The sequence below is a fragment of the Aegilops tauschii genome, chromosome 3 (genome assembly GCF_002575655.3).
Source record: "Aegilops tauschii subsp. strangulata cultivar AL8/78 chromosome 3, Aet v6.0, whole genome shotgun sequence".
In the NCBI taxonomy this organism is placed as follows: Eukaryota; Viridiplantae; Streptophyta; class Magnoliopsida; order Poales; family Poaceae; genus Aegilops; species Aegilops tauschii.
Window position 1 is genome coordinate 78158740 of NC_053037.3, and position 26483 is coordinate 78185222.

General features: G+C 50.9%; 1 protein-coding gene and 1 long non-coding RNA gene across 2 annotated transcripts; one reads left to right on the plus strand and one right to left on the minus strand.

The window, feature by feature from the left end:
* Window positions 1-19993: 19993 nt before the first annotated feature.
* On the minus strand, window positions 19994-21203 carry LOC120976498 (uncharacterized). Its single transcript, XR_005772036.2, has 2 exons — window positions 20946-21203; window positions 19994-20281 (listed from the first exon to the last, which is right to left on the minus strand). It is a non-coding gene; the product is annotated as an uncharacterized lncRNA (long non-coding RNA).
* Window positions 21204-23084: 1881 nt separating this feature from the next.
* On the plus strand, window positions 23085-25520 carry LOC109777421 (leucine-rich repeat extensin-like protein 4). The gene has a single exon (XM_020336056.4). It carries the CDS (start codon window positions 23268-23270, stop codon window positions 25008-25010), a length of 1743 nt encoding a protein of 580 aa, XP_020191645.1. The 5' UTR covers window positions 23085-23267; the 3' UTR covers window positions 25011-25520.
* The last annotated feature ends 963 nt before the right edge of the window (window positions 25521-26483 follow it).

Below are 26483 nucleotides of genomic sequence, written 5' to 3' on the forward strand. Positions count from 1 at the left end.
ACATTTACCTACGGGATTAGTTTTAAACCTCAATAATTGTTATTTATTGCCAGCTTTGAGCATGAACATTGTATCTGGATCTCGTTTAATGCGAGATGGCTACTCATTTAAATCCGAGAATAATGGTTGTTCTATTTATATGAGAGATATGTTTTATGGTCATGCCCCGCTAGTCAATGGTTTATTCTTAATGAATCTCGAACGTGATGTTACACATGTTCATAGTGTGAATGCCAAGAAATGTAAGGTTGATAATGATAGTCCCACATACTTGCGGCACTGCCGCCTTGGTCACATTGGTGTCAAACGCATGAAGAAACTCCATGCAGATGGACTTTTGGAGTCTCTTGATTATGAATCATTTGACACGTGCGAACCATGCCTCATGGGCAAAATGACCAAGACTCCGTTCTCCGGAACAATGGAGCGAGCAACCAAGTTATTGGAAATCATACATACTGATGTGTGTCGTCCAATGAGCATTGAGGCTCGCGGTGGCTATCGTTATGTTCTCACTCTCACTGATGACTTGAGTAGATATGGGTATGTCTACTTAATGAAACACAAGTCTGAGACCTTTGAAAAGTTCAAGGAATTTCAGAGTGAGGTTGAGAATCAACGTGACGGGAAAATAAAGTTCTTACGATCAGATCGTGGAGGGGAATATTTGAGTCACGAATTTGGCACACACTTAAGGAAATGTGGAATTGTCTCACAACTCACGCCGCCTGGAACACCTCAGCGTAATGGTGTGTCCGAACGTCGTAATCGCACTCTATTGGATATGGTGCGATCTATGATGTCTCTTACCGATCTACCGCTATCATTTTGGGGTTGTGCTTTAGAGACTGCCGCATTCACTTTAAATAGGGCTCCGTCGAAATACATTGAGACGACACCATATGAATTATGGTTTGGGAAGAAACCTAAGCTGTCGTTTCTGAAAGTTTGGGGATGCGATGCTTATGTCAAGAAACTTCAACCTGAAAAGCTCGAACCCAAGTCGGAAAAATGCGTCTTCATAGGATACCCGAAGGAAACCATTGGGTATACCTTCTACCTCAGATACGAAGGCAAGATCTTCGTTGCCAAGAACGGGTCCTTTCTGGAGAAAGAGTTTCTCTCGAAAGAAATAAGTGGGAGGAAAGTGGAACTTGATGAGATGACCCCTCTTGAACCAGAAAGTAGCGCAGCACAAGAAAATGTTTCTGTGGTGCCTGCACCGACTAGAGAGGAAGTTAATGATGACGATCATGATCAAGTTACCACTGAACTTCGTAGGTCCACAAGGACACGTTCCGCACCAGAGTGGTACGGCAACCTTGTCCTGGAAATCATGTTGTTGGACAACGGTGAACCTTCGAACTACAAAGAAGCAATGGCGGGCCCAGATTCCAACAAATGGCTTGAAGCCATGCAATCCGAGATAGGATCCATGTATGAAAACAAAGTATGGACTTTGACAGACTTGCCCGATGATCGGCGAGCGATAGAAAATAAATGGATCTTTAAGAAGAAGACGGACGCGGATGGAAATGTTACCATCTATAAAGCTTGACTTGTCGCTAAGGGTTATCGACAAGTTCAAGGAGTTGACTACGATGAGACCTTCTCACCCGTAGCGAAGCTGAAGTCCGTCCGAATCATGTTAGCAATTGCCGCATTCTACGATTATGAAATATGGCAAATGGACGTCAAAACGGCATTCCTTAACGGCTTCCTTAAGGAAGAATTGTATATGATGCAGCCGGAAGGTTTTGTCGATCCTAAGAATGCTGACAAAGTATGCAAGCTCCAGCGCTCAATCTATGGGCTGGTGCAGGCATCTCGGAGTTGGAACATTCGCTTTGATGAGATGATCAAAGTGTTTGGGTTTACACAGACTTATGGAGAAGCTTGTGTTTACAAGAAAGTGAGTGGGAGCTCTGTATCATTTCTCATATTATATGTGGATGACATATTATTGATGGGAAATGATATAGAATTCTTGGAAAGCATAAAGGCCTACTTGAATAAGTGTTTTTCAATGAAGGACCTTGGAGAAGCTGCTTACATATTAGGCATCAAGATCTATAGAGATAGATCGAGGCGCCTCATAGGTCTTTCACAAAGCACATACCTTGACAAGATATTGAAGAAGTTCAATATGGATCAGTCCAATAAGGGGTTCTTGCCTGTATTGCAAGGTGTGAGATTGAGCACGGCTCAATGCCCGACCACGGCAGAAGATAGAGAAAAGATGAGTGTCGTCCCCTATGCCTCGGCCATAGGGTCTATTATGTATGCCATGCTGTGCACCAGACCTGATGTAAATCTTGTCGTAAGTTTGGTAGGAAGGTACCAAAGTAATCCCGGCATGGAACACTGGATAGCGGTCAAGAACATCCTGAAGTACCTGAAAAGGACTAAGGTTATGTTTCTCGTTTATGGAGGTGACGAAGAGCTCGTCGTAAAGGGTTACATCGATGCTAGCTTCGACACAGATCTGGATGACTCTAAGTCACAAACCGGATACGTGTATATTTTGAATGGTGGGGCAGTCAGCTGGTGCAGTTGCAAGCAAAGCGTCGTGGCGGGATCTACATGTGAAGCACATGAAGCAATCTGGATGAAGGAGTTCATTGCCGACCTAGGAGTTATTCCCAATGCATCGGGGCTGATGACTCTCTTCTGTGACAACACTGGAGCTATTGCCCTTGCCAAGGAGCCCAGGTTTCACAAGAAGACCAGGCACATCAAGCGTCGCTTCAACTCCATTCGTGAAAATGTTCAAAATGGAGACATAGATATTTGTAAAGTGCATACGGATTTGAATGTCACAGATCCGTTGACTAAACCTCTTCCACGAGCGAAACATGATCAACACCAGAACTCTATGGGTGTACGATTCATCACAATGTAACTAGATTATTGACTCTAGTGCAAGTGGGAGACTGTTGGAAATATGCCCTAGAGGCAATGATAAAATGGTTATTATTATATTTCCTTGTTCATGATAATTGTCTATTGTTCATGCTATAATTGTGTTATCCGGAAATCGTAATACATGTGTGAACACATAGACCATAACATGTCCCTAGTGAGCCTCTAGTTGACTAGCTCGTTGATCAATAGATGGTTACGGTTTCCTGACCATGGACATTGGATGTCATTGATAACGGGATCACATCATTAGGAGAATGATGTGATGGACAAGACCCAATCCTAAGCATGGCACTAGATCGTGTAGTTCGTTTGCTAAAGCTTTTCTAATGTCAAGTATCATTTCCTTAGACCAAGAGATCGTGCAACTCCCGGTTACCGTAGGAATGCTTTGGGTGTACCAAACATCACAACGTAACTGGGTGGCTATAAAGGTGCACTACAAGTATCTCCGAAAGTGTCTGTTGGGTTGGCTCGGATCGAGACTGGGATTTGTCACTTCGTATGACGGAGAGGTATCTCTGGGCCCACTCGGTAATGCATCATCATAATGAGCTCAATGTGACTAAGTAGTTAGTCACGGGATCATGCATTACGGAACGAGTAAAGTGACTTGCCGGTAACGAGATTGAATGAGGTATTGGGATACCGACGATCGAATCTCGGGCAAGTAACGTATCGATTGACAAAGGGAAGTGTATACGGGATTGCTTGAATCCTCGACATCGTGGTTCATCCGATGAGATCATCGTGGAACATGTGGGAGCCAATATGGGTATCCAGATCCCGCTGTTGGTTATTGGCTAGAGAGGTGTCTCGGTCATGTCTGCATGATTCCCGAACCCGTAGGGTCTACACACTTAATGTTCGATGATGCTAGGGTTATAAGGAAGGTTTGTATGTGATTACCGAATGTTGTTCGGAGTCCCGGATGAGATCCCGGACGTCACGAGGAGTTCCGGAATGGTCCGGTGGTAAAGATTTATATATGGGAAGTCATCATACGGTCAACGGAAATATTCGGGGTTATACCGGTATTGTACCGGGACCACCGGAGGGGTTCCGGGGGTCCACCGGGAGGGTCCACCTGCCCCGGAGGGCCTTATGGGCTGTAGGTGGAAGGGAACCAGCCCTAAGTGGGTTGGGCGCCAACCCCCCCCCCCCCCAGGGCCCATGCGCCTAGGGTTTGGGGGAACCCTAAAGGGGAGCGGCCCCCTTGCTTGGGGGGCAAGCTCCCTCCCCCTTGGCCGCCGCCCCCCCCCCCCTCTAGATCTCATCTAGAGGGGCCGGCCCCCTTCCCCCTTCTCCCTATAAATAGAGGGGTGAGGGGAGGGCTGCAGCAACACATCCAAGGTGCAGCCCCTCCCCTCCCCAACACCTCTCCTCCTCCGCGTGTGCTTGGCGAAGCCCTGCCGGAGAACTGTCACTCCACCACCACCACGCCGTCGTGCTGCTGTTGGAGCCTTCTTCCTCAACCTCTCCCTCCTCCTTGCTGGATCAAGGCGCGGGAGACGTCACCGGGCTGCACGTGTGTTGAACGCGGAGGCACCGTTGTTCGGTGCTTGGATCGGATTCTGCCGCGATCTGAATCGCAACGTGTACGACTCCCTCATCCGCGTTCTTGCAACGCTTCCGTCTCGCGATCTTCAACGGTATGAAGATGCACTCTCCTCTCTCTCGTTGCTAGTTACTCCATAGATTGATCTTGGTGATGCGTAGAAATTTTTTAATTTCTGCTACGATCCCCAACAGATACGTCTCCAACGTATCTACTTTTTCTCACGCTTTTCCTCTTGTTTTGGACTCTAATTTGCATGATTTGAATGAAACTAACCCCGGACTGATGCTGTTTTCAGTAGAACTACCATGGTGTTGTTTTTGTGCAGAAATAAAAGTTATCGGAATGGAACGAAACTTTGCGAGGATTTTTTATATCAATAATAAGAATTTCTGGAGCCAAGACCTGCCGGAGAGGGGCACCTGGGTGGGCACAACCCACCAGGGCGCCCCCCCTCTCCTGGCACGCCCAGATGGGTTGTACCCACGTGGTGGCCCCGCAGACCTTAACCCTAACACTATAAATTCCTATTTTCGAAGAGAAAATCAGGGAGAAAGAATTATCACGATCCACGAGACGGAGCCGCCGCCAAGCCCTGTTCTTCCTCGGGAGGGCAGATCTGGAGTCCGTTTGGGGCTCCGGATAGGGGGATCTTCGTTCTTCGTCATCACCAACCCATCTCCATCGCCAATTCAATGATGCTCCCCACCGGGAGTGAGTAATTCCTTCGTAGGCTCGCTGGTCGGTGAGGAGTTGGATGAGATTCATCATGTAATCGAGTTATTTTTGTTAGGGCCTGATCCCTAGTATCCACTATGTTCTTAGACTGATGTTGCTATGACTTTGTTATGCTTAATGCTTGTCACTTTGGTCCCGGGTGCCATGAACTCAGATCTGAACCATTTATGAATTCATCATTATATCCATGTTTAGATCCGATCTTGCAAGTTATAGTCACCTACTACGGCTATGATCCGACAACCCCGGAGTGACAACAACTAGCCCCACTCTCGGTGATGACCGTAGTTGAGGAGTTCATGTATTCACTATGTGTTAATGCTTTGTTCCGGTTCTCTATTAAAAGGAGGCCTTAATATCCCTTAGTTTCCAAAATGGACCCCGCTGCCACGGGAGGGTAGGACAAAAGATGTCATGCAAGTTCTTTTAATAAAGCACGTATGACTATTTACGGAATACATGCCTACATTATTTCGATGAACTGGAGCTAGTGCCATATCGCCCTAGGTTATAACTGTCACATGATGAATATCATCCAACAAGTCACTGATCCAATGCCTGTGAATTTATCTTATATTGTTTCTGCTAAGTTACAACTCCTATCATCATTGTTACACTTGGTACCAAATTACTGCTATCATTGTTACTATTATCGTTGCTACTGTCACTACTATCAAACTACTTTGCTACTGATCACTTTGCTGCAGATAACTAATCTCTAGGTGTGGTTGAATTGACAACTCAACTGCTAAAACCTTCAAATATTCTTTGGCTCCCCTTGTGTCGAATATATAAATTTGTGTTGAATACTCTACCCTCGAAAACTGTTGCGATCCCCTATACTTGTGGGTTATCAGAGGTCCCCTGGTAATTTGAGTCAGAAGGACTAAGTGTTTGATGAATAAAATCTGCCTGAGAATAAATAGAGTTGGAATTTTTGGAAGTACCTCATTTTGGCGTTTGCGTGGGGCTGGTGTGTTAGGTAAACTAGAGGAATGTTCTCCGCCTCCACTGGTCTGGGTTCTGCGCCGGGTCTCATGCTGTTGTTGCTTCAAAATAAAGTTGGGATCCAAGTGAGCTAAAGGGTTAGAAAACCTTACTTTCCGGATCGCTCGTCGAATTTTCTGTCTTGGCAAGGGCTCTGAGTCGGAGGAAATAATAGTTACCTCGTCATCACCCGCTTGGCTGGTTTCCGCATCATCCTGATAGCAATCAGTGTCAACAAGATGGATGAAAAAAGAGCCAAGGGAATCAAGGTCTACCTCCGACTCATCATCTTCGTCCAAATTGAACATATTAGAAGCAGTGGATTTCTTTTTTTTCTTCTTTACGGCTTTGGTCTTAGCCCTGGCCTTCTTGGCAGCTTTTTCATCATATTTTTTATCCCAAAAGGCGGGTCCAGCCTGCAACAAATTACAATAAAGGTTGGGGATTTCCAGGTTCTATGAACAATGAAGTAAAGTATATAAACCGGACAGACTTACATCCGGTGCCGGGTTGAGTGTGCAGAACAGATTTAGCCCCACTTGGCTGCAGCTTTCCAAACTTTCATTGAGAAGAGTCTTGGTCATCTCATTGATAGCTTTATCAACCAAACGCGTTGAACTGTAATGCAGTGGGTCTTTGGTGTCGCCGGTATATGTACACATTAAACCGGGGCGGCGGCTTAAAGGTATGATCCTCCAAGCTACCCAGCATCGAACCAGGGCAACCTCGGTCGATCCATTGCCCAATAGTGCTCTAACCTTTGAGAAGGTAGGCGCAAGTTTGGCCCGTTCAGAAGTGGAAAGCCGGTTGGGGAGAGGATGCTTCGGGTTGAGCCGTTGGTCACGGAAGCCGCGCATGGGGTTCTCATCAGCAGGAGAAGTATCTTTGGAGTAGAACCAAGTTTTATTCAAATCCTTGGGATGGCTTGGAAGTTTAGCATAAGGAAAAATGTAGTCTCTGCGTCGTTGAATTGAGATTCCTCCAAGCTCCTAACTGGGCCCATCAGTGAATTCATTTTGGAGGTTCAAGTAAAAGTACTCTCTAAAGAGTTCAACACTAGGTTCCTCTTAAAGGTATACTTCGCAGAAGACTTGGAAATTGCAGATATTTGACACGGAATTGGGGCCAATGTCTTGAGGATGAAGTTGAAAAAAATGTAGAACGTCACGGAAGAATTTTGACCCGAGCGATGAGAAGCCCCGGTTCATATGATCAGCGAAAATAATAACTTCACCATCCTGTGGTTGAGGTCTGACTTCGGCCGGTTTTGGAACACGCTTGTGTCGGATCACGGGTTCCAGAAAAACCCTTAAGGTTCGAACTCTGGGGTGCGCGCGAAGTTCTCCCCCTACCGATCCACGTCCTAGCTTGCTAAGATCTCATGGACGAGCTCGACAAACTCGCAACACAAGGGACACAGGGTTTATACTGGTTCGGGCCACCGTTGTGGTGTAATACCCTACTCCAGTGTGGTGGTCGTGGATTGCCTCTTGGGCTGATGATGAACAGTACAAGGGGAAGAACATCCTCCTGAGGTTGAGGTGTTCTTGCGCTCTGTGTGTGGATGAGGATCACTCAAGATCAGATGAGATACCTCCGAATGAGTTATCTCCTACGGTGGTGGCTAGTTCTACTTATATAGGCCCTGGTCCTCTCCCCAAATATTGAGCGGGAAGGGAGCCAACAACGGCCAATTTGAAAGGGGACAGCTAGTACAGCTTATCCTGACAAAAGCGGTCTTCGCCTGCAAAAGGCTCTGGTGGTGACGCCGCCTTGGGCTCCATGGTGACCTTCGTCTTGCCGTCCTGCTGGTCTTGCTCTCGTTGCACCGATATGGAAACCTTTGCTTGACGCCTCGGTACTCCGCGCCTGCGCTCGCTTCCCTAGCACCAAAGGGGAAACAAGGACACTGCGCGCCCGCCTGGCACCCGCCTGATCTTGATCGTCATGGCTCACGTCACGAGAACCTCGCGAGGTTTGCCTTGCCTTGATCTCTCCGCCCCTCGCGAGCCAACCTGGTGAGGCCGCCCCTGAGGAGGTCTTGTGTCGTCCGCCTCGCGAGGCTTGGCCCCTCGCGAGGGTCTTGAATGCCTTGTTGATGAAGATAGGTCGTACGGGCCCACACGCAGAGCCACGCCATGGGCCGCAGGCAGGCAAGTCTAGGGTCCCCCGTTCCCAGAACGCCGACAGTAGCCCCCGGGCCCAAGGCGCGCTCGGGCTTGGCTTTGAGGCGAAGCCAAAGGTCAAGTGCGGAGCGCCGCGGACCCCAATAGCTTGCAGCCCTGGTCGACGCGTGGCGGTTGATTGGACGTGGGTGTCTCCGCTTCCCCACGCTGCCTCGGCAACTGTCCGACTTGACAAGTCTCTGTGACAAGCAAGGGAAAACCATCATTACCTGCGATCGTGGGAGGCGCTGGTTGGCCTTCTCTTGCTATAAATGGGGAGGGGGCAGAGCCCTCGTCGCCCATCTCTTCCCAGTCCGCTTGCTTCTTCCTCCTTGCTCCTCTGCTAGTAGCAATGGCGCCGTCGAAGAGGTTCTCTGCCGCGGAGAAGGGGAACGCCCCCCGCGAGGGGCCCGGCTCCCCTGTGCGCAAGCGCGGACGCGACCGTCCCCGTAAGCACACCGCGACCCCCGCCGCGGCCCCCCGCTCCCGGGGTGGCGCCGCTGCGCGTGGCAGGGGTCGCTCCGGTCGCGGCAGCCCCGTCGATGAAGGGAGACACCCCGTGGTTGCGCAGCCTCCCCCCGCAGCGCTTCCACTCGGCAGAGGTGATACCGGAGTTTGTTATCTGGTTGTAGAACCCGGCCGGAAACTGGCTTCAACTTCCGCGTTTCTTCGTCGACGAGCTACCAGCATCTGGCCAAGGCGGGTTCTAGCTGCAGGCGGACGGTTGCTGCAGCAGGGCTTCTTGGGTCGTGGTCAAGGTCTCTGCCGCGGGCAACATAGCCCTGGCTTGCGGTTGGCAGACGTTTGCCCGCGCGCGCGGCCTGGGCAGGCGGTGCACCCTCCACTTCAAGTATGACGGTGACGTGACCCTCTATGTGAGGGTGTTCAGGGTGGACGGTCACCGCGCTGGGTGCTGCCTCGAGGTGAACGACGGCGAGGAGGTGCTTGGCCTCGGCGACGGCCGCAACGAGGACGAGGGCGAACCCGCCCTAGGTACCGGCCGCGCCTCGTCCAGCTACGGTGGCTCTTCTCTCGGCGACAGCTCCAGCAGTGGCGGCTACGACCAACCGCCATGCTGCCGCGCTCGCTTCAAAGGTGGAAGCGGGTCGCCTCATCGTCGTGCCTCCGTGTAGCGCGAGGAGGGGTCCGGCTGAGCTCGGGACGTCGCCAAGGGCCTGCCCCCGTGGACCGTTGTAGGGGCAAGCGCCGCTTTTGTTTTGTTCTTCCTTTCCTTCCTGCATCAAAAATGAAACCAGTATGGGCCCTGGAGGGGCGTGTATCGAACTACGATTCCTCAATCATTATGCTATGTTTGTTGTTTTCGTGCTGTGTCGTTATTTTGTGCAGAGATAACTTAGCTTGGCGCGTTCGGGGTAGCCTCCTCTTCACGAGGCACTTGTTTCCTCGTGTCCGTCTTAACATAGTGGTCGCTCGGGAACTGCAAAAAAATCATTAGAAAGCTCGCTAGGAGACTTATCGTTCACCCAAGCCTTGACCCAGCGCTTCATATCACCGTACCCGAGGGGCACGGATTAGGAGAGATGCGCCAGCTTGTGGGCTCGAGCGAGGGTGCCTCGCGAGAAAGCAGACGGAAGGCAGAGAGAAAGCAAACGGAAGGCAGAGAGAAGGAAAAACGCTCGCGAGGGCACCTGCCTAGCCCCCTCGCGAGGTATGCGAGAGAGAGAACACAGGTTAACTAGAGTCGGAAATAGCGGCAAAAGGTGACGGAACCAAATCAGCAAGGAACACCAGAAGCAAACTTCTATTAAAAGAAGGCGAGCCAACTACGGAAAGCAAATGAAAAGCCGCGTCCGGCACCTAGTCTAGTCTTCAAGTCTTCTCACGAGCGCGGAGCTAAGTGCTGCCACTAAGACGTGGGAGGGAGCCCCCGAGGCCTGAGGGCGGCACTCCTGAGACTCCGGGGCGTGTACAGCCCCACTCATTATTACGTGAGAGTGTCACGGGCGGCAATCTTCATAGGCACTGGGCCTTTCTTCACAGGAGCTGGGCCTTGCTTCATGGGTAGAACTTCCAGAGGTGCTAGATGTTCCAGGCGTTCTGGATGGGCACCCCGTCCTGCGTTTCCAGGCGTGCGGTGCCAGGCCTGGAGACATGGATGACCCTGAACGGGCCCTCCCACATGGGTGAGAGCTTGTGCAGCCCCTCCCTGGAGAGGACCCGCCTCAGGACGAGGTCGCCCGCCTCGAGCGTCCTGGAGCGGATGTTGCGGCAGTGGTATCGCCGCAGCGCCTGCTGATACCTTGCCGCCCGTAGCGCGGCTTCGCGGTGGCATTCCTCCCCCAGCATGAGGTCCATCCCCCGCGTGGCGTCCTGTTGTTTCATCAAACGCCAGGACCCGTGCAGAGCGATGCTTGACCTCATGAGGGAGGACTGCTTCTGCCCCGTAGACGAGGAAGAACGGGGTCTCGCCCGTCGGCTTGGTGGCGGTGGTGCGGATGGACCACAGCACAGACTGGAGCTCCTCGTACCAGTCCCTGCCACAGGCCTCCAGCTTCTTCTTGAAAGTCCTGAGCTTGAGGCCCCTCAGGACCTCCGCGTTGGCGCGTTCGGCCTGACCATTGCTCCTAGGGTGGGCCACCGAAGCGTAGCAGATCTGCGTTCCAAGGTTAGCACAGTATGTTTTGAAAAGATTACTGGTGAACTGCGAACCGTTATCAGTGATGATGCAGTTGGGGACCCCGAAGCGGCTCACGAGACCCTTGATAAACTTGACTGCGGAACCAGCTAGGATGGTGCGGACGGCTTCCACCTCCGCCCACTTGGTGAACTTGTCAATGGCAACGTAGAGGTAGCGGTAGCCCCCAGGCGCTCGAGGGAACGGGCCCAAGATATCCAGCCCCCAGACTGTGAACGGCCACGTGAGTGGGATGGTCTGGAGGCCCTGAGCCGGCTGATGGATCTGCTTGGCGTGGAATTGGCAGGCTTCACAGGACTTCACCAGCTCGGCTGCGTCGTTGAGCGTCGTGGGCCAGTAGAATCCGCTGCGGAATGCCTTGCCGACGAGGGTCCGTGATGACGAGTGGTGCCCGCAGTCCCCTCCGTGTATGTCAGATAGCAACTCCTTCCCCTGGTCTCTAGAGATGCAACGAAGTGAAACGTCATTTGGTAGCTTCCTGTACAACTCACCGTCTTGGATGTAGTATGCCGTGGCTTGCCGGGCCACGCGCTCTGCATCCTCCTCCTTCTCCGGCAGCGCCCCTTGCATCAGGTATTCCTTGAATTCCTTGGTCCAGCATCCCTCTTGGAGCTCGAGCGCCAAGAGCAGGCGCGCTCCTGAGGTCGGGCCACAAGCTGGGGCTCCTGTGGCAGGCGGCTGCGGGAGCTCCTCCCGAGGCTGAGCTGCCCTTGAAAGTGGTGGTGTCGCTGATGGCTTGAAGAGCCGCTCCTTGAAGACGCCAGGCTCTTGGGGCTGCCGCCTGGACACCCTTCTGGCGATGTCATCAGCTTCTTTGTTGGTGCCACAGGGCACCTGATGCAACTCCAGGCCCAAGAACTACTTCTCCATCGTGCGCACCTCCGCGAGGCATGCCTCCATGTGCTCGTCCTTCGGCTCATATACCTTGTTGGAGAAGTTGACGAGGAGCCGTGAGTTGCCCCTAACGGTGAGGCGCTTCACCCGCAGAGCTGCCGCAGCCTTCAAGCCAGCTATGAGGCCTTCGTATTCTGCAATGTTGTTGGAAACCTTCTCGCCCTGCTGAAAGCAGAGCTGCACAGCGTAGTAGATCTTGTCCTGAGTGGGCGAGATGAGTACTGCTCCAGCCCCCGCGCCCTGGTGCGCGAAGGCGCCATCGAAATACATGACCCAGCCGTCTGGCGCCTCACTCCCCGGCGAGGTGGACCGGTCTTCGCCTTCTTCAAGCGTCGGGGCATCCATCCATTCCGCCACGAAATCAGCGACTGCAGCTCCCTTGATGACCCTGGTAGTGCTGAAATCGAACTGGAACACCTGCAGCTTGATGCTCCACTCAGCGACCCTTCCGGCAGAGTTGGGGCTCCTGAGCACCCTCTCCAATGGGTAGGCTGAAACGACCTTGATGAGGTGACCCTGGAAGTAGTGCCGCAACTTCCGCGAGGCCACTAGGAGCACGAGCAAGAGCTTCTGAGGCACGGGATATCGTGCCCTTGCGTCCCGTAGCACCGTGCTGACGAAATACACCGGGTGCTCGATGAGAGTAGGCGCGTTGGTGAGGCTCGTGTCTTGCGGGAGTTGGGTGTCTCCTGAGGTAGCGGAAACCCCGATGCTTGATCGCTTGTCGGGACCTTGGCGGCACCGCCCTGCCGAGCTTGGTCCTTTGTCGATGCTGCTGCGGTTCTTGCGGCGCCTTCCTGATCTTGCGCCCGCTCAGCTGGCGGCGTGGCTTGGCGCGACGCGCCTTTGGCCTGGTGCTCTTCCCGAACCGCCACCAGAGCCGCGCTGGCGGAGTACGGGGTGGCGGCAAGATAAAGCACCAGGGGCTCGAGAGGTCGTGGTGCCACCATCACTGGAGGGCTGGTCAGGTATCTCTTGAGGTCTTGAAAAGCTTGGTCTGCTTGAACGGGCCCTTCTTTTTCATCAGCTTGAAGAAGGGTAGGGCGCACTCTCCCAGCTTGGAGATGAAGCGCCCCAACGCAGTTACCCGACCGGCCAGCTTCTGCATTTCCTTGAGGGTTTGTGGTGGGCTCATGTCTTCAATGTCCTTGATCTTCTCTGGGTTCGCCTCGATCCCTCTGTGGGACATGAGGAAACCCAGTAGCTTGCCCGAAGGGACACCAAACACGCACTTCTCTGGGTTAAGTCGCAAGTTCACCTCGCGCAGGCTCGCAAAAGTCTCCTCCAGATCTTGGATCAAGGTTCGGGCCTCCCGACACTTCACCACGATGTCGTCGACGTAGGCCTCCGTGTTTCTCCCGAGCTGTCGCCCTAAGGGGATATGCATCAACCGCTGAAAGGTCGCGCCCGCGTTGCGCAGTCCGAAAGGCATGCAAGTGTAGCAGTACACGCCGCACGGGGTCAGGAAGACTCTCTTCTCTACATCTTCCACCGCCATCTTGATCTGGTGATACCCTGAGAATGCATCCAGGAAGCACAGCAGGTCGCACTCGGCGGTGGAGTCGACGATCTGGTCAATGCGTGGAAGCGGGAACGGATCTTGGGGGCAGGCCTTGTTGAGGTTGGTGAAGTCGACGCACATTCGCTCCTTCCCGCCTTTCTTCAGCACAACGACGGGGTTTGCCAGCCATTCGGGGTACTGCACCTCGTGAATGGCACCCGCCGCCTCCAACTTGCGGGTTTCTTGGACGATGAAGGCCTGCTTCTCCGTGGACTGCCGCCTCGCCCGCTGCTTCACAGGGCGTACATTGGGGCACACCCTTTAGTGATGCTGAATCACCTCTCTCGGGACCCCCACCAGCTTCTTGGGTTCCCATGCGAATATTTCCTTGTTTGCGTGCAAGAACTTCACCAATGCTTCCTCTTGGCTTGGGTCGAGGCCGGCACCAATGGTAAAGGTGGCTCCTAAGGTCCCGTCCTCATCGACCGGCACCTGCTTGGTTTCCGCCTTGTCTTGGGTGAACAATAGCTTTTTCTTGGTTGGTGCGGCTCCCTTGGGCTCGGAGGTGCCTGCGTCAACGGGCTGCGCCGCGGCGGCGGTATTGAAGGCAAGCTTGAGCGCTACCAGAGCCTCCTTGGCGTCCCCCTTGATGGTGAGGACGCCCTTGCTTCCAGGCATCTTCATGAGGTTGTAGGCCGGATGGGTTGCTGCCATGAACTGGGCCAGTACTCCGAGGATGGCGTTGTACGGGAGGCTGATGTGGGCGATGTCAATGTCGACCAGCTCGGTGCGGTAGTTGCCGCGCGTGCCGAAGGTGACGGGGATGCGGATCTGCCCCAGGGAGTGGGCGGTGCCGCCGCCAACTCCCGAGAAGGGCTTGCTGAGGCTGAGCCGATCGAGCGGCACATGAAGAAGGCTGAAGGCCTCCACGGAGAGCACGTTGAGGTCGGCGCCGCCGTCGATGAGGGTCTTGGTGACGGCCATGTTGCAGATGGTAGGCGTGCAGAGCATTGGGAGCGCGCCCGAGCCGGCGGTGGTGATAGGGTGGTCTTCTGAGTCGAAGGTGAGGTCGGCTTCGGGCACAGCCCAGCCCGGCGGAACCCCCGAGCGCTTGGAACCAGCGCCAATCTGGCGAAGGAATGGTTTGATATGGCGATCCGAAGGCGGTGCTTGAGAGCCGCCTAGCAGGGCCACGACCGCGTGGTACGTCGGTGCCGCGTAACGCACTGTGAAGAGACCGCGCAGCTCCTCCTAAGACACCACCGTCGATCCGGGGAGGTTGTGCAGCCAGGCGCGCGGCTCGGCAGTGAGAGCCATGGGAAGCCAGTTGGCCATGACCTTGTCGTCCCCTCCGGCCTCGAAGACGGCCTCTTCGTATGCCAGCAGGAAAGCTGACGGGTCCGCCGCGCCGTCGTAGCACGGCGTCATCTCCGGCTTGAACTTAGCAGCCATCGCGCCTGCCGCAAGGCGGGGCCCAGGGCTCGAAGCCCCCTGGCCCCATCGTCAGTGCCTGCCGTCGGAGCCGGGAGCGAGACGCCTGCCATGCGGGCGGAGCGCGGCGGCGACGCAGCGCAGATCGACGGAAGGAAAGCTACGGCGCACCCCTACCTGGCGCGCCAAATGTCGGATCATGGGTTCCAGCAAAACCCTTAAGGTTCGAACTCTGGGGTGCGCGCGAAGTTCTCCCCCTACCGATCCACGTCCTAGCTTGCTAAGATCTCACGGACGAGCTCGACGAACTCGCAACACAAGGGACACAGGGTTTATACTGGTTCGGGCCACCGTTGTGGTATAATACCCTACTCCAGTGTGGTGGTGGTGGATTGCCTCTTGGGCTGATGATGAACAGTACAAGGGGAAGAACATCCTCCTGAGGTTGAGGTGTTCTTGCGCTCTGTGTGTGGATGAGGATCACTCAAGATCAGATGAGATGCCTTCGAATGAGTTATCTCCTACGGTGGTGGCTAGTTCAACTTATATAGGCCCTGGTCCTCTCCCCAAATATTGAGTGGGAAGGGAGCCAACAATGGCCAATTTGAAAGGGGACAGCTAGTACAGCTTATCCTGACAAAAGCGGTCTTCGCCTGCAAAAGGCTCTGGTGGTGACGCCGCCTTGGGCTCCATGGTGACCTCCGTCTTGCCGTCCTGCTGGTCTTGGTCTCGTTGCACCGATATGGAAACCTTTGCTTGACGCCTCGGTACTCCACGCCTATGCTCGCTTCCCTAGCACCAAAGGGGAAACAAGGACACTGCGCGTGCTGGCGCGTGCTGGCGTCCGCCTGATCTTGATCATCATGGCTCACGTCACGAGAACCTTGCGAGGTTTGCCTTGCCTTGATCTCTCCGCCCCTCGCGAGCCAACCTGGTGAGGTCGCCCCTGAGGAGGTCTTGTGTCGTCCGCCTCGCGAGGCTTGGCCCCTCGCGAGGGTCTTGAATGCCTTGTTGATGAAGATAGGTCGTACGGGCCCACACGCAGAGCCACGCTGTGGGCCGCAGGCAGGCAAGTCTGGGACCCCCGTTCCCAGAACACCAACAGCTAGTGAATGATGTTTTTTGCCGATAAGAAACCAATCTTGACATATTCATGGAGCATTTCCTCGGTAACGATGGATGGGACCCAGTTGCATGATGTGGCAGTCCTAATCATGATTGGGTGTACGGCCTACACAAGGCGATTCAAGATGTTATTAAACCGGCGGATATCTGGTGAGTTACAAATTATAGTTTAAACCGATGTACAAAGTTAATGGCTATGGAAATACAATTCAAAGTATGCAATTGTCAAACCGGAGGATTGAAATATGAGGATGAATAAAGCAGCCTGATTAAACCAGAAGGATATTGCCGGATTATTGACTTTGAGATGAATGATGGCGGCTTAAACGGGGCCTAATGATATATGATGGGTCACGGTTTATGACATAAGCCGCCATGACAGTTTTTGGTGCTTCAAATCCTTCAAGAGAAAATTTTGCTAAGTGGTGGACAAACATGTTTCACAAGCTAAAGCTATAATTTTGGATCTACCACAATTCAGAAAAGCAGTAAAATTCTAGCCTAAGGTGGTGGCAGTGGAAAAGTTTGGATGCTGTAATGAGATCTTATATGGAGAGATGCTATTCTAATGATGAAAATGATGTTAAAACTACTTCCGCACAAAATTTATGTCCTACCCAGATTAAAAACTATCAGAGTCGATGGAAACAACACAAGAACGAATAGAACACCGACGAACGACCCGAACCCTAATACAGATCTGAGATGAAAGGGGGAGGTGCACTTACAGGTGACGAGGAGCAGCGGTGGCGCGCCGGAGTTCTCTGGTCCGATCAGGTCGATGCAGCGGCCTGGGTTGATGCAGCGGTCGGAGGTCGCGGCGGCGGAGCTCAAGTACTGGTGCGGCTGTGTGAAGGAGGAAGACGAAGGAGGAAATGAGGGGGAAATGATAAAGACCCCTATCCCTATTTATAAGGGGGTAGATACAAGCCAGGCGCGGGAATCGAGGAGGCTAAAATCATCATGTGGCTATATGGACGCCTCGGTTTTCGGGATGTTTATTAAGATAAGTATCAATTAAGATGTTCTGAGTTTCGTGTGATATTAATGTGAAATGACGTCATGGCGGTTTAAGAAGATTCTGTGAGCTGACGTCATGGCGGGTTACAACAAAGTTTATCAAACAAGCGATGCAAGATTTTTGACAAGACATGTATTAAAGATTGATATGAACAAGTTCAAATAAACCTGGGGCCTAATGTTGGGGATATAACTACTGGGTATGAATCGCCCAGGAGGGGCCGGGTCATACCACTGGCGACTTATCAAAGAAGATGGTGGATCATGCAAGCTCGTTGACGGCCCAAGACCCAGAGGCGACTTGAGGCCCAAGAGGATGAACCGCCATATGTGTATGACTTGTTTTGTAAGGCAGGTGTAATTAGTCACCGAGCCGGACACGTTGTGTATGAGCCGGTCGGGACTCTGTGAGCCATCGGGCGTCAACCTGTGTATATAAAGGGACGACCCGGCGGCGGTTTAGGGCAAGAAACAAGAGATCGAGGACTAGGTCAAGCGTTTTTGCTCCCTGGTAATCGAAACCCAAGCAATACCACCTCAAACTGGATTAGGCCTTTACCTTCACGGCAAGGGGCCGAACCAGTATAAACCCTCAGTGTCTTTTGTCCCGTTTAACCCCTTTAAACTAACCTAGTTGCGATGGCTCTACGACTAAGTCCTTCCGCTAGGACATCTGCCGTGACAATTCCACGACACACCCCGTCCAATTGAAGTTATTAGTAGTTGTAAAGTATGCGCTTCACTACGGAGTAAAAGTCAGGTCGAGGATCAGGGTGACATGACAAGGGTCGGTGATGGCAAAAATGATGGATCAATTTAGGGCAGAGTTCTTCTAGACGTTAGTTAGGGACATGTGATATATGATTCCTAGTCTTGCAGCCCCGTCCACTTGCAGTTTTTATTAGCATAAAGTTAGTGCTTCGCTACGAAGCAAACAATGCTAGTTGTCATGAAGTATGACTGGTCAGGTCAAGGATCAGGATCACAGGACAAGAGTCAGTGATGACAAACATGATGGATCGATTAACAACAGAGTTCTTCATGGCGTTAGTTGGGGACATGGGATATGATTCCTAATCAATTGATCCACGTGAACAAATGTAACTCCAGATTATTCATTATTACAGATATTTACAGGTAGAGCATGAGAAGTAGCATTATCAACAAATTTGGATTAACATGTGCAACAATCAGATCAACCTGAAGTAACGACATCACGAAGCAAAATCTGCTTGGTCGTGTTCAGCGAGATCATGATTCGTATCTAGTGAGATTGTTCGTGTCTGTTGAGGTTAGGTGCTCTTATTTACAACCTTCAAATAATGTTTTTCCTTGCATCAAGATCCCCCACCTCCTATTCGCAAAAAAGATCCCTCTCCTCCTGCTAATCTAATAGGAAAAGAAAGGAGTTTGTGTAGGACACGCTAGGTAATTATTTGATTCGAGCTACCATCTTTGCTTTCAATTTGGTTCCAATTTGTTGACGTATAATGTGTTGTCTAGTCTCTTCCATAAGATCGGTCTTTTGATTGCATTGGCTAGAGCATGCACTTCTACATGGTATCAGAGCCAAGAGGTCTTGAGTTCAAGACCCGGCTGTCGCAATTAAATTGCAGCCCACTTTCGGCCCACGTTTAGGCCTGAGGGAGCCACACGTGAGGGGGAGTGTTGACGTATAATGTGCTGCCTAGTCTCTTCCATAAGATCGGTCTTTTGATTGCATTGGCTAGAGCATGCACTTCTACACAATTTACAACTTGTCGTGTTGAAGATGCATGCCACACGGCCACAACCGAGCATTAACCTCCCAATGGTGCCGAGGACATGTCTTCCTCGACTTTGACCACCATCTACTAGAATGTCGACGTGAAACAGTAATATCTGGACGGGGTGCTGCCCAGTGGTGCGGAGCCTATATTTTTTGTAATGCCTCGGCCACGGTCATTGGTTCTTGGTCATTACACCTGCCTACCACCCTGAGATCTAGACTGGCCATACAAACTAACACTGGTCCTTCCTGAGCATTTTATTCTCACTCATGCGCACCAGGGAAAGCTTCCCAATAAGTAACCCATCCTCAATTACCCATACCAAGCACGCTTGGCCTAAAAGTTCATTGGACATGAGCTTCCAAAACATAAGGTGATTATTGATATGAGTAGTTTATCAATCTTATTAATCAAGGGGTCACGATCTTCCTCAACTCCGACCACCATCTATAAAAACACCGACGACCGGGACTGGCAATGAAGAACACCGACAACAATGAAATGTTGGGGCACATACATGGGTGTGGAGCTAGCCAGTGCTGAGCGTGTGCGTCTACTGCACCTTGGCCTAGGAGTAGAGCGGGAGATGGAGCTGGTGGCGCGGCAAAGGCCAAGTAGAGTGTGTGGTCCACCTCACCCATAATCGTCATCGCCTTCGGCATCCTCTTTTGTGCCATCGTTGTCTGCCGCCTTGCTCCAACTCAATGTTATGGCCCAACTAAATTGCACTACAAGGGCCTCCTTGACTAGTACACTAATTATATACTAGACGATACCTCATGCGTTGTCCTAGATTTAGATATATAGTAGTTTCTAATTGTGTAGAATATTAATTCAGTCCTTATGATTAAACTATGTGAGAATTTTCTGCATAAGGAAAAAATCGTAACATGAAAAGTTGTGCATGCCACAATTAAATGCAATGTGATTTGAAACTCACATATAATGCACTAATGCATGTTGCATAGTAGAGTATTCTCATTCATAGATAAAACAAAAGCTAGTGGATTAAGCTAGTAAATCGAACGGCATTATCAAGTTTGATGATGTGGAAGCACCCGTGTTGAGATAATTGGAAGTAGTTAAAAAAATTACTCACCTCCCAAATGACACTACAATCGGCAAAAGTTTTGCAAAATTTCATGGCCATTAGTTTTGTTATCACTTGGACCCTCTATCCCATCTACATCATCGGTCAACCTCTCATGTCATCGAACTGTTTCCACATACAAGCACCACATGCCTTTAATGTAGTCGCCATTATGCATAACTGCATTTGACTTGTATTATTTACAATAGTGTCCGAAGCATTTCTATTTTATTGAAAAAACACCCACCAAGTGTTGGCATCCATTACAGTAACAAAAGGACTAACGTCAATAGTATTATACAGAAACCCATCTCCTTCATAGAAGCAATCACAATATGTGAGGGGAAGTTGCGGAAACATACAACGTCTCATACCTTGTGTGAAACATTTGCAAAAACACCAAATCCATGAAATTCTTGATTTTCCTGCCAGGAAATTCATAACACCAAGATAATTTATAGAAGCAAAAATCAAGATCCCATGCTAATACTAAGTTTTAGTTATAATCCACCCACTATCATGTCTATTTTATAGTGTTTATGCTCATATATGCACATGTTTACAACAGAAAAATAAATACCAAGATCGTATACACTTCGTGTAGATTTGACTATTATAGCAGGAAAAGATCTACCTACCATTTCCCACAATAGCATCCCAAGCTAATACTAAGCTTCAGTTATAACACACCCACTTCCATGTCTCCTTTTTAACTATGTTTATGCCCCTAATGTATGCTCATCTACTCCCGGTGAACAGTAAAATCGTTAAAATAGCAAAGATCACACACACTTTATATAGATTCAATTATTGTTATAGAGAAAGATCCATCTACCTCCCACGGAATAGTTAACATTAACAACATAAATGATGAAGCTTCAGTTGTTAAATACTAAATAATACAATATGTGAATTAACCAAGTACGTATCAAGGTAAAGCAAACAAACACATGATTTGCAATAACTAAGACCATAAGATTAACCGTCTTACATTTTTAGAACATTTTTTATTCAATAAGGTAAAAAATAATCATCTATAGAAAATCATGCTATGGAGATACTATTGTTAGGAAGATTTGTGAAACTTACCAAACGATAGTCTCTTCTTGAAAGTGGCTTTCATGCTTTTGCGTCATTCAACCATAGAAGATACACTAACAGAAGCTTAATGCGACATATCATCTAATGAGGCAACTGATTGAATTGGTTTACAGCTAGTATCACATCCTACCTTATTTTGGCAGTAGCCACTAACAATATATGGCATATACACCACATATAAACACTCTACAAAGGTAGTAGGTGTAACTTGAGGTTGGTGTTGGCCTCTTCTTCGGTGAAAACCAAGCGTGGGGACGAAGGAAGGAGCAGAATGACAAAAGAGCAAAACAGAAAGCTTATGTTCTTTAAGTAGGAGATATTTCATACAAATTTTTTAATGTCTAAAGCAGCTACACGGTTATATTCCCCTCAAATAGCTAAGAAATTCAAGAAAAATGGTGTGAAGCAACTAACTACTTCGCAGAAGGCACATGATGGAGCATTCAACTGACGAGAATAGTCTTGGTATGCAATATATTAGGTTATCAAAATATACAATGTCTGAGCACAAGAACTTACCATTCAAAAGCAAGAAGACCAGATGTCCAAAATGCTTCTCTACGAGCCATACATTTTCTTTCCTCATCAACTGGTGCCCACTTTCAAATATAAAAGTAAATCCAAATATGAGATTACCAGTATAAAAATATGGCATAAGCATAGAAAAAGTTAACCAATTCAAGAATAGCATTGCTTACACGAAGAGAATCATGGGTAGTGCATCAAAATGAATGACTTTTTTGTGTGTGTATGTGAAGATTTTAGCACAATTTGTAGCACTAGTGTAAAATGAAGTACATAATGGAAGGAAGAAACATATTTCCAATGTGAAGTCTATCTTCCATTGCAACACACGTATTCAACAAAGCAAAATTGTGTTCTTGATTGTTCATATGTTTGACATATGTTCGGTAGAAACATTATTCCTGAGGTTACACCACGGGAAATCATATTGAAATTCATAAGCATGGGAGCCTATGATTGTAAAGAATTAAAATAAAATAATTACAATCCACACTTTTAGTGTATTAGTGCCTTGGTAGCATGAATCAATAAGGAAAAATATCTAAAAAACAACCATTTTAGTGAGAACCATGCACAAACCATGTGTTTAATGGTAAAAACTCCACCCCTTTACGTGTTATTTATCGGTTGTACGCACTAGCTTCGTGCGTTGTTTATTAGGGCATGGCCAATGCATAGCCCCAGGGTAATGCCTCACGTGCCATGTAGGATCGGATAACAGAAAAAGTAGGTTCGGATGGGGAAGCAGGATCCTCTTCAGGAGGCGGGTGCTTAGAGGGAAAAAGTGTGGTCCGGTGCATAAAGTTGGAAAAGTTAAAGTGGAGAGGAGGGATGCATGTGTAGTGAGAGTCATTTTCTATTCTTTAATGAGGTCCACTAGTGATAGCTTTCATTGGAGTGAAAAAATCAACACATATGCCTCAAATTACTTTTTGTCATGAGGCATACGTATTCATATGCCACCATTGTACATGCCCTTATACACCCAACGAAGTATCTATTTTATGTATAAGGTTGGTCCGGGAGTTTAGAATTTCTTTCTATGATTCCGTGCGACCCACCTTAATTCCTCGTTGACCAGTGCAGGAACAAGAGCAACAGCAGCATCCTCGTGCCAGTGAGCCCACTGCACGCCATCATCCACAACTTCCACCCCCTCCCTAAGAAAAGGAAAAAAAAATCCTCAAAAAAGAAAAAAGAAAAAAAATCATTTATACTACTAGCTCTTTTTTAATCTGGTAGTATATAGTTTTTTTCCCTCAAAAAAAAAAGGTAGTATATAGTTTATGTCGTTGCTTTACTCCATCCCAAAGGTAAAAACAAAGGAGAGAAAAAGGGTCTCGCCTCACCTGCGGTCTCTGCAGAGTTTGAACTGGACAACGCGCGGGGAGCCAGCCAGGGTCTTGCGAGTTTCACTCCGCTCCGTCTCTCGCCTCCGCGTCGCGTACGGGTCACAGCACGCGAACCCGGAGACAAACCCGGGGGACCCCCCCACAGTAAAGCCGCCGCCGCTGCCACGCCTGCCCCACGCCCCCCCTACACGTACCCCCTCCCACGCGCCCACTGCTCATACTAAACCCCACCCGCCCCGGCCCCACACACCCTTCCTCCCCTTCCCTTCCCCCTCGGCTCCGCCGTACGCGTCGAGCTGTGTGCGCGTTTATAGCTGGCCTCTGTCCTCCTCCTCCTCATCTCTCTCCCTCCCTCTGTCCCCGCACTCCACTCCACTCCCCTCTCCCTCTGACAGCGCCCGGAGATCCCGCCATTGTGGCTGGAGGAGATGAGATGAGGGGACTCGCGCTACTCCTGCTCGCCGCCCTCTCCGCCGCCGCCGGGGCCGCGGCGCCGGGCTTCTCCGGCGACGGAGGGGGCGAGGGGGCCGGCACGGCGGCGGCGGTGGAGGTGGATCCGTCGTGGCGGTTCCCGAGCCGCCGCATCGAGGACGCCTACGTGGCGCTGCAGACCTGGAAGCGCCACGCCATCTTCTCCGACCCGAAGAACCTCACCGCCGACTGGGCCGGCCCGGACGTCTGCAACTACACGGGCGTCTTCTGCGCGCCGCTGCCGTCCGACCCGCGCGTGCTCGCCGTCGCCGGCGTCGACCTCAACCACGGCGACATCGCGGGATACCTCCCGCCGGAGCTCGGCCTGCTCGCCGACCTCGCGCTGCTGCACCTCAACTCCAACCGCTTCTGCGGCATGATCCCGGGCACGCTCCGCCGGCTCAGCCTCCTCCACGAGCTCGACCTCAGCAACAACCGCTTCGTGGGCCCCTTCCCCGACGTCGTGCTCGACATGCCGGCGCTCCGGTTCCTCGACCTCCGGTTCAACGAGTTCGAGGGCGCCGTGCCCAGCCGCCTCTTCGACCGCCCGCTCGACGCCATCTTCCTCAACCACAACCGCTTCCGCTTCGAGATTCCGGACAACATCGGCAACTCGCCGGTCTCCGTCCTCGTCCTCTCGCACAACACCTTCGGCGGGTGCCTCCCCGCCAGCCTCGCCAACATGTCCGGCACGCTCAACGAGATCTTGCTCATCAACAACGGCCTCGAGTCATGCCTGCCGCCGGAGCTCGGCCGCCTGCGGGAGCTCACGGTGCTCGATGTCAGCCACAACCAGCTCGCCGGCCCGCTCACGCAGGAGGTGGCGGGGCTGAGGAAGCTGGAGCAGCTCAACGTCGCGCACAACCTGCTCTCCGGCCCGATACCGCAGGCCGTGTGCGCGCTGCCGCGGCTCAAGAATTTCACCTTCTCATACAACTTCTTCACCGGGGAGCCGCCGGCGTGCGCGCGCGTCGTGCCCCGGGGCAGCGACCGGGACAACTGCCTGCCGAATCGCCCCTCTCAGCGGACGCGGCAGCAGTGCGCCGCCTTCTACGCCCACCCGCCCGTCAACTGTGCGGCGTTCCAGTGCAAGCCGTTCGTCCTGCCTTCGCCGCCTCCGTCCCCGCCCCCGCCGTTGCCATCACCGCCACCGCCGTTGCCTTCTCCGCCTCCACCATCCCCACCGCCGCCATCACCTCCTCCGCCGTCGCCATCTCCACCACCACCATTACCATCACCACCCCCACCTTCACCTCCACCGCCATCCCCGCCTCCACCATCACCTCCGCCGCCAGTCCACCACTCACCACCGCCGCCAAAGCCAGTCCACTCACCACCGCCGCCAAAGCCAGTCCACTCACCACCACCACCAAAGCCAGTTCACTCACCGCCGCCGCCAACGCCAGTCCACCATTCGCCACCGCCGCCAACGCCAGTCCACCACTCACCACCGCCGCCAAAGCCAGTCCAACACCACCCACCGCCTCCTCCTGCCCCGCATCCGCATCCAATGTGCCCCCCGCCGCCGCCCTGTGCGTGTCCGCCACCAGCATTGCCACCGCCGCCACCCTATTACCCCGGGCAATTGCCACCTGTGTCCCGTGCAGAATATGGATCACCACCACCGCCACCCTATAACCCCGACCCATTGCCACCCGTCACCTGGGCAGAATATGGATCACCGCCACCGCCTTCACGGCAGTGATACACATAGATTCTCCAAAAAAAATTCATCTGAAGGAAGACATGGTTTTGCTCTCCCTCCTTACCTCTGTCCATGGATGGCAAGCTCACCAAATCTACGTGGTCATTGTCATGCTTAGCTGCTAGTGTTCTTGATTGATGGCTACCGGCGTGAAGAGTTAGTTGTAAGGTGGGGCGGAATTTTCTGGATTATGATTTGTCGCCTGCGCATCGAGACGATTTGTGTTGCGGTGTTGAAAGGGATTGGAGAATAGGCTACAGATTGAAGGCAAATCGGGTTGTGAATAATAAGAGTTTGAGAGGGACAGAAGAGGATTTGTGAGTGAGTGGATTGTAGGTGCAGCAGGGATATAGTATGTGTGGGGTGTATAGAGAGAAGCATGAGTTCAGTTCAATTTAGTTAAATTCAGTCAGACATAAGTTTAGAGCAAGAGATTCAGAGTGTTATTTATCTTCTTTTTGTATCCCAGTTACTTCTTGGTTATTCGATTATTGTATTTTTTAGTCAGCATTCTTTTAGCTTTGTTCTTTTGTTAAGTGTTCTAATCCAATCACGTTGACGAATTTTGTCATGTCTTTCCTGTTCCTCTGATGTGTTTGTGATGGTACTTGTTTCTTGTGGTTCACTGCTGCAGTGACTTGCACTTTGCCAGAGTAGCAAGATTGGAAACATATTCTGCTCTGAATTATTAGCGGAAAACACCTGCTGTTATGGTTGCACTGTGAGGATTTAGCCTGTGCCATCGAACTTCATCCGGAAAATTATTCTAGAATTAGTCTAATACTCCCTCTGTATCAAAAATCTAGAATCCATACTCCTCCGTATCAAAATGTAAGAAATTTTCTGACACTGCATAGTGTTAAAAAACGTCTTATATTAAGTTACAGAGGTAGTACATCAGTACAAAGCAACTGTCTGCGTACTGTCCCCAAGTCCTACGTTTATGAGTGTCCTGGATCTGAGTTCCTTTTCATTTGCCCTGCCTACTGTAGCAGAATGTTAGAACTAGATAGAGGTAAATTTGCGCAGTAGCTTTGCAAGCATATTACCACTCACGAAAGAATCTACGGAAGCCGCTGAAGTACGTGAGATCGGTGCAACTTTGCCCGTATCCTCTTTTCTTGATAAGGCATGGTCGAGGTGGTGGTGAGATCTGGAGCACCTGCCACGTGCTCGCTTGCTTCAGAAGAATCCTGCCAGGGGCACCATTTTTCTTCCTCCCAAGAAACATATCTGATCCTGGAGAATTCTTCCAGAAGCAGCAATGTTCCACAGGGATATGATATCTCTCTCCACCCCCTGGGTTCTGCAGCAGCGGCTGCTGTGTTATCCTCATTGTTTACTTCAAGTCTGCAAATCCTGTTATTGATTCTTTTAATTAGATACATTTGCTGGTCTTCGAAGGAAAGGAGCAGAGAAGGACAGCCTGAGATTCCAATCCGAATTGTTTACTGTCTTGACCGTTGTCTGCTT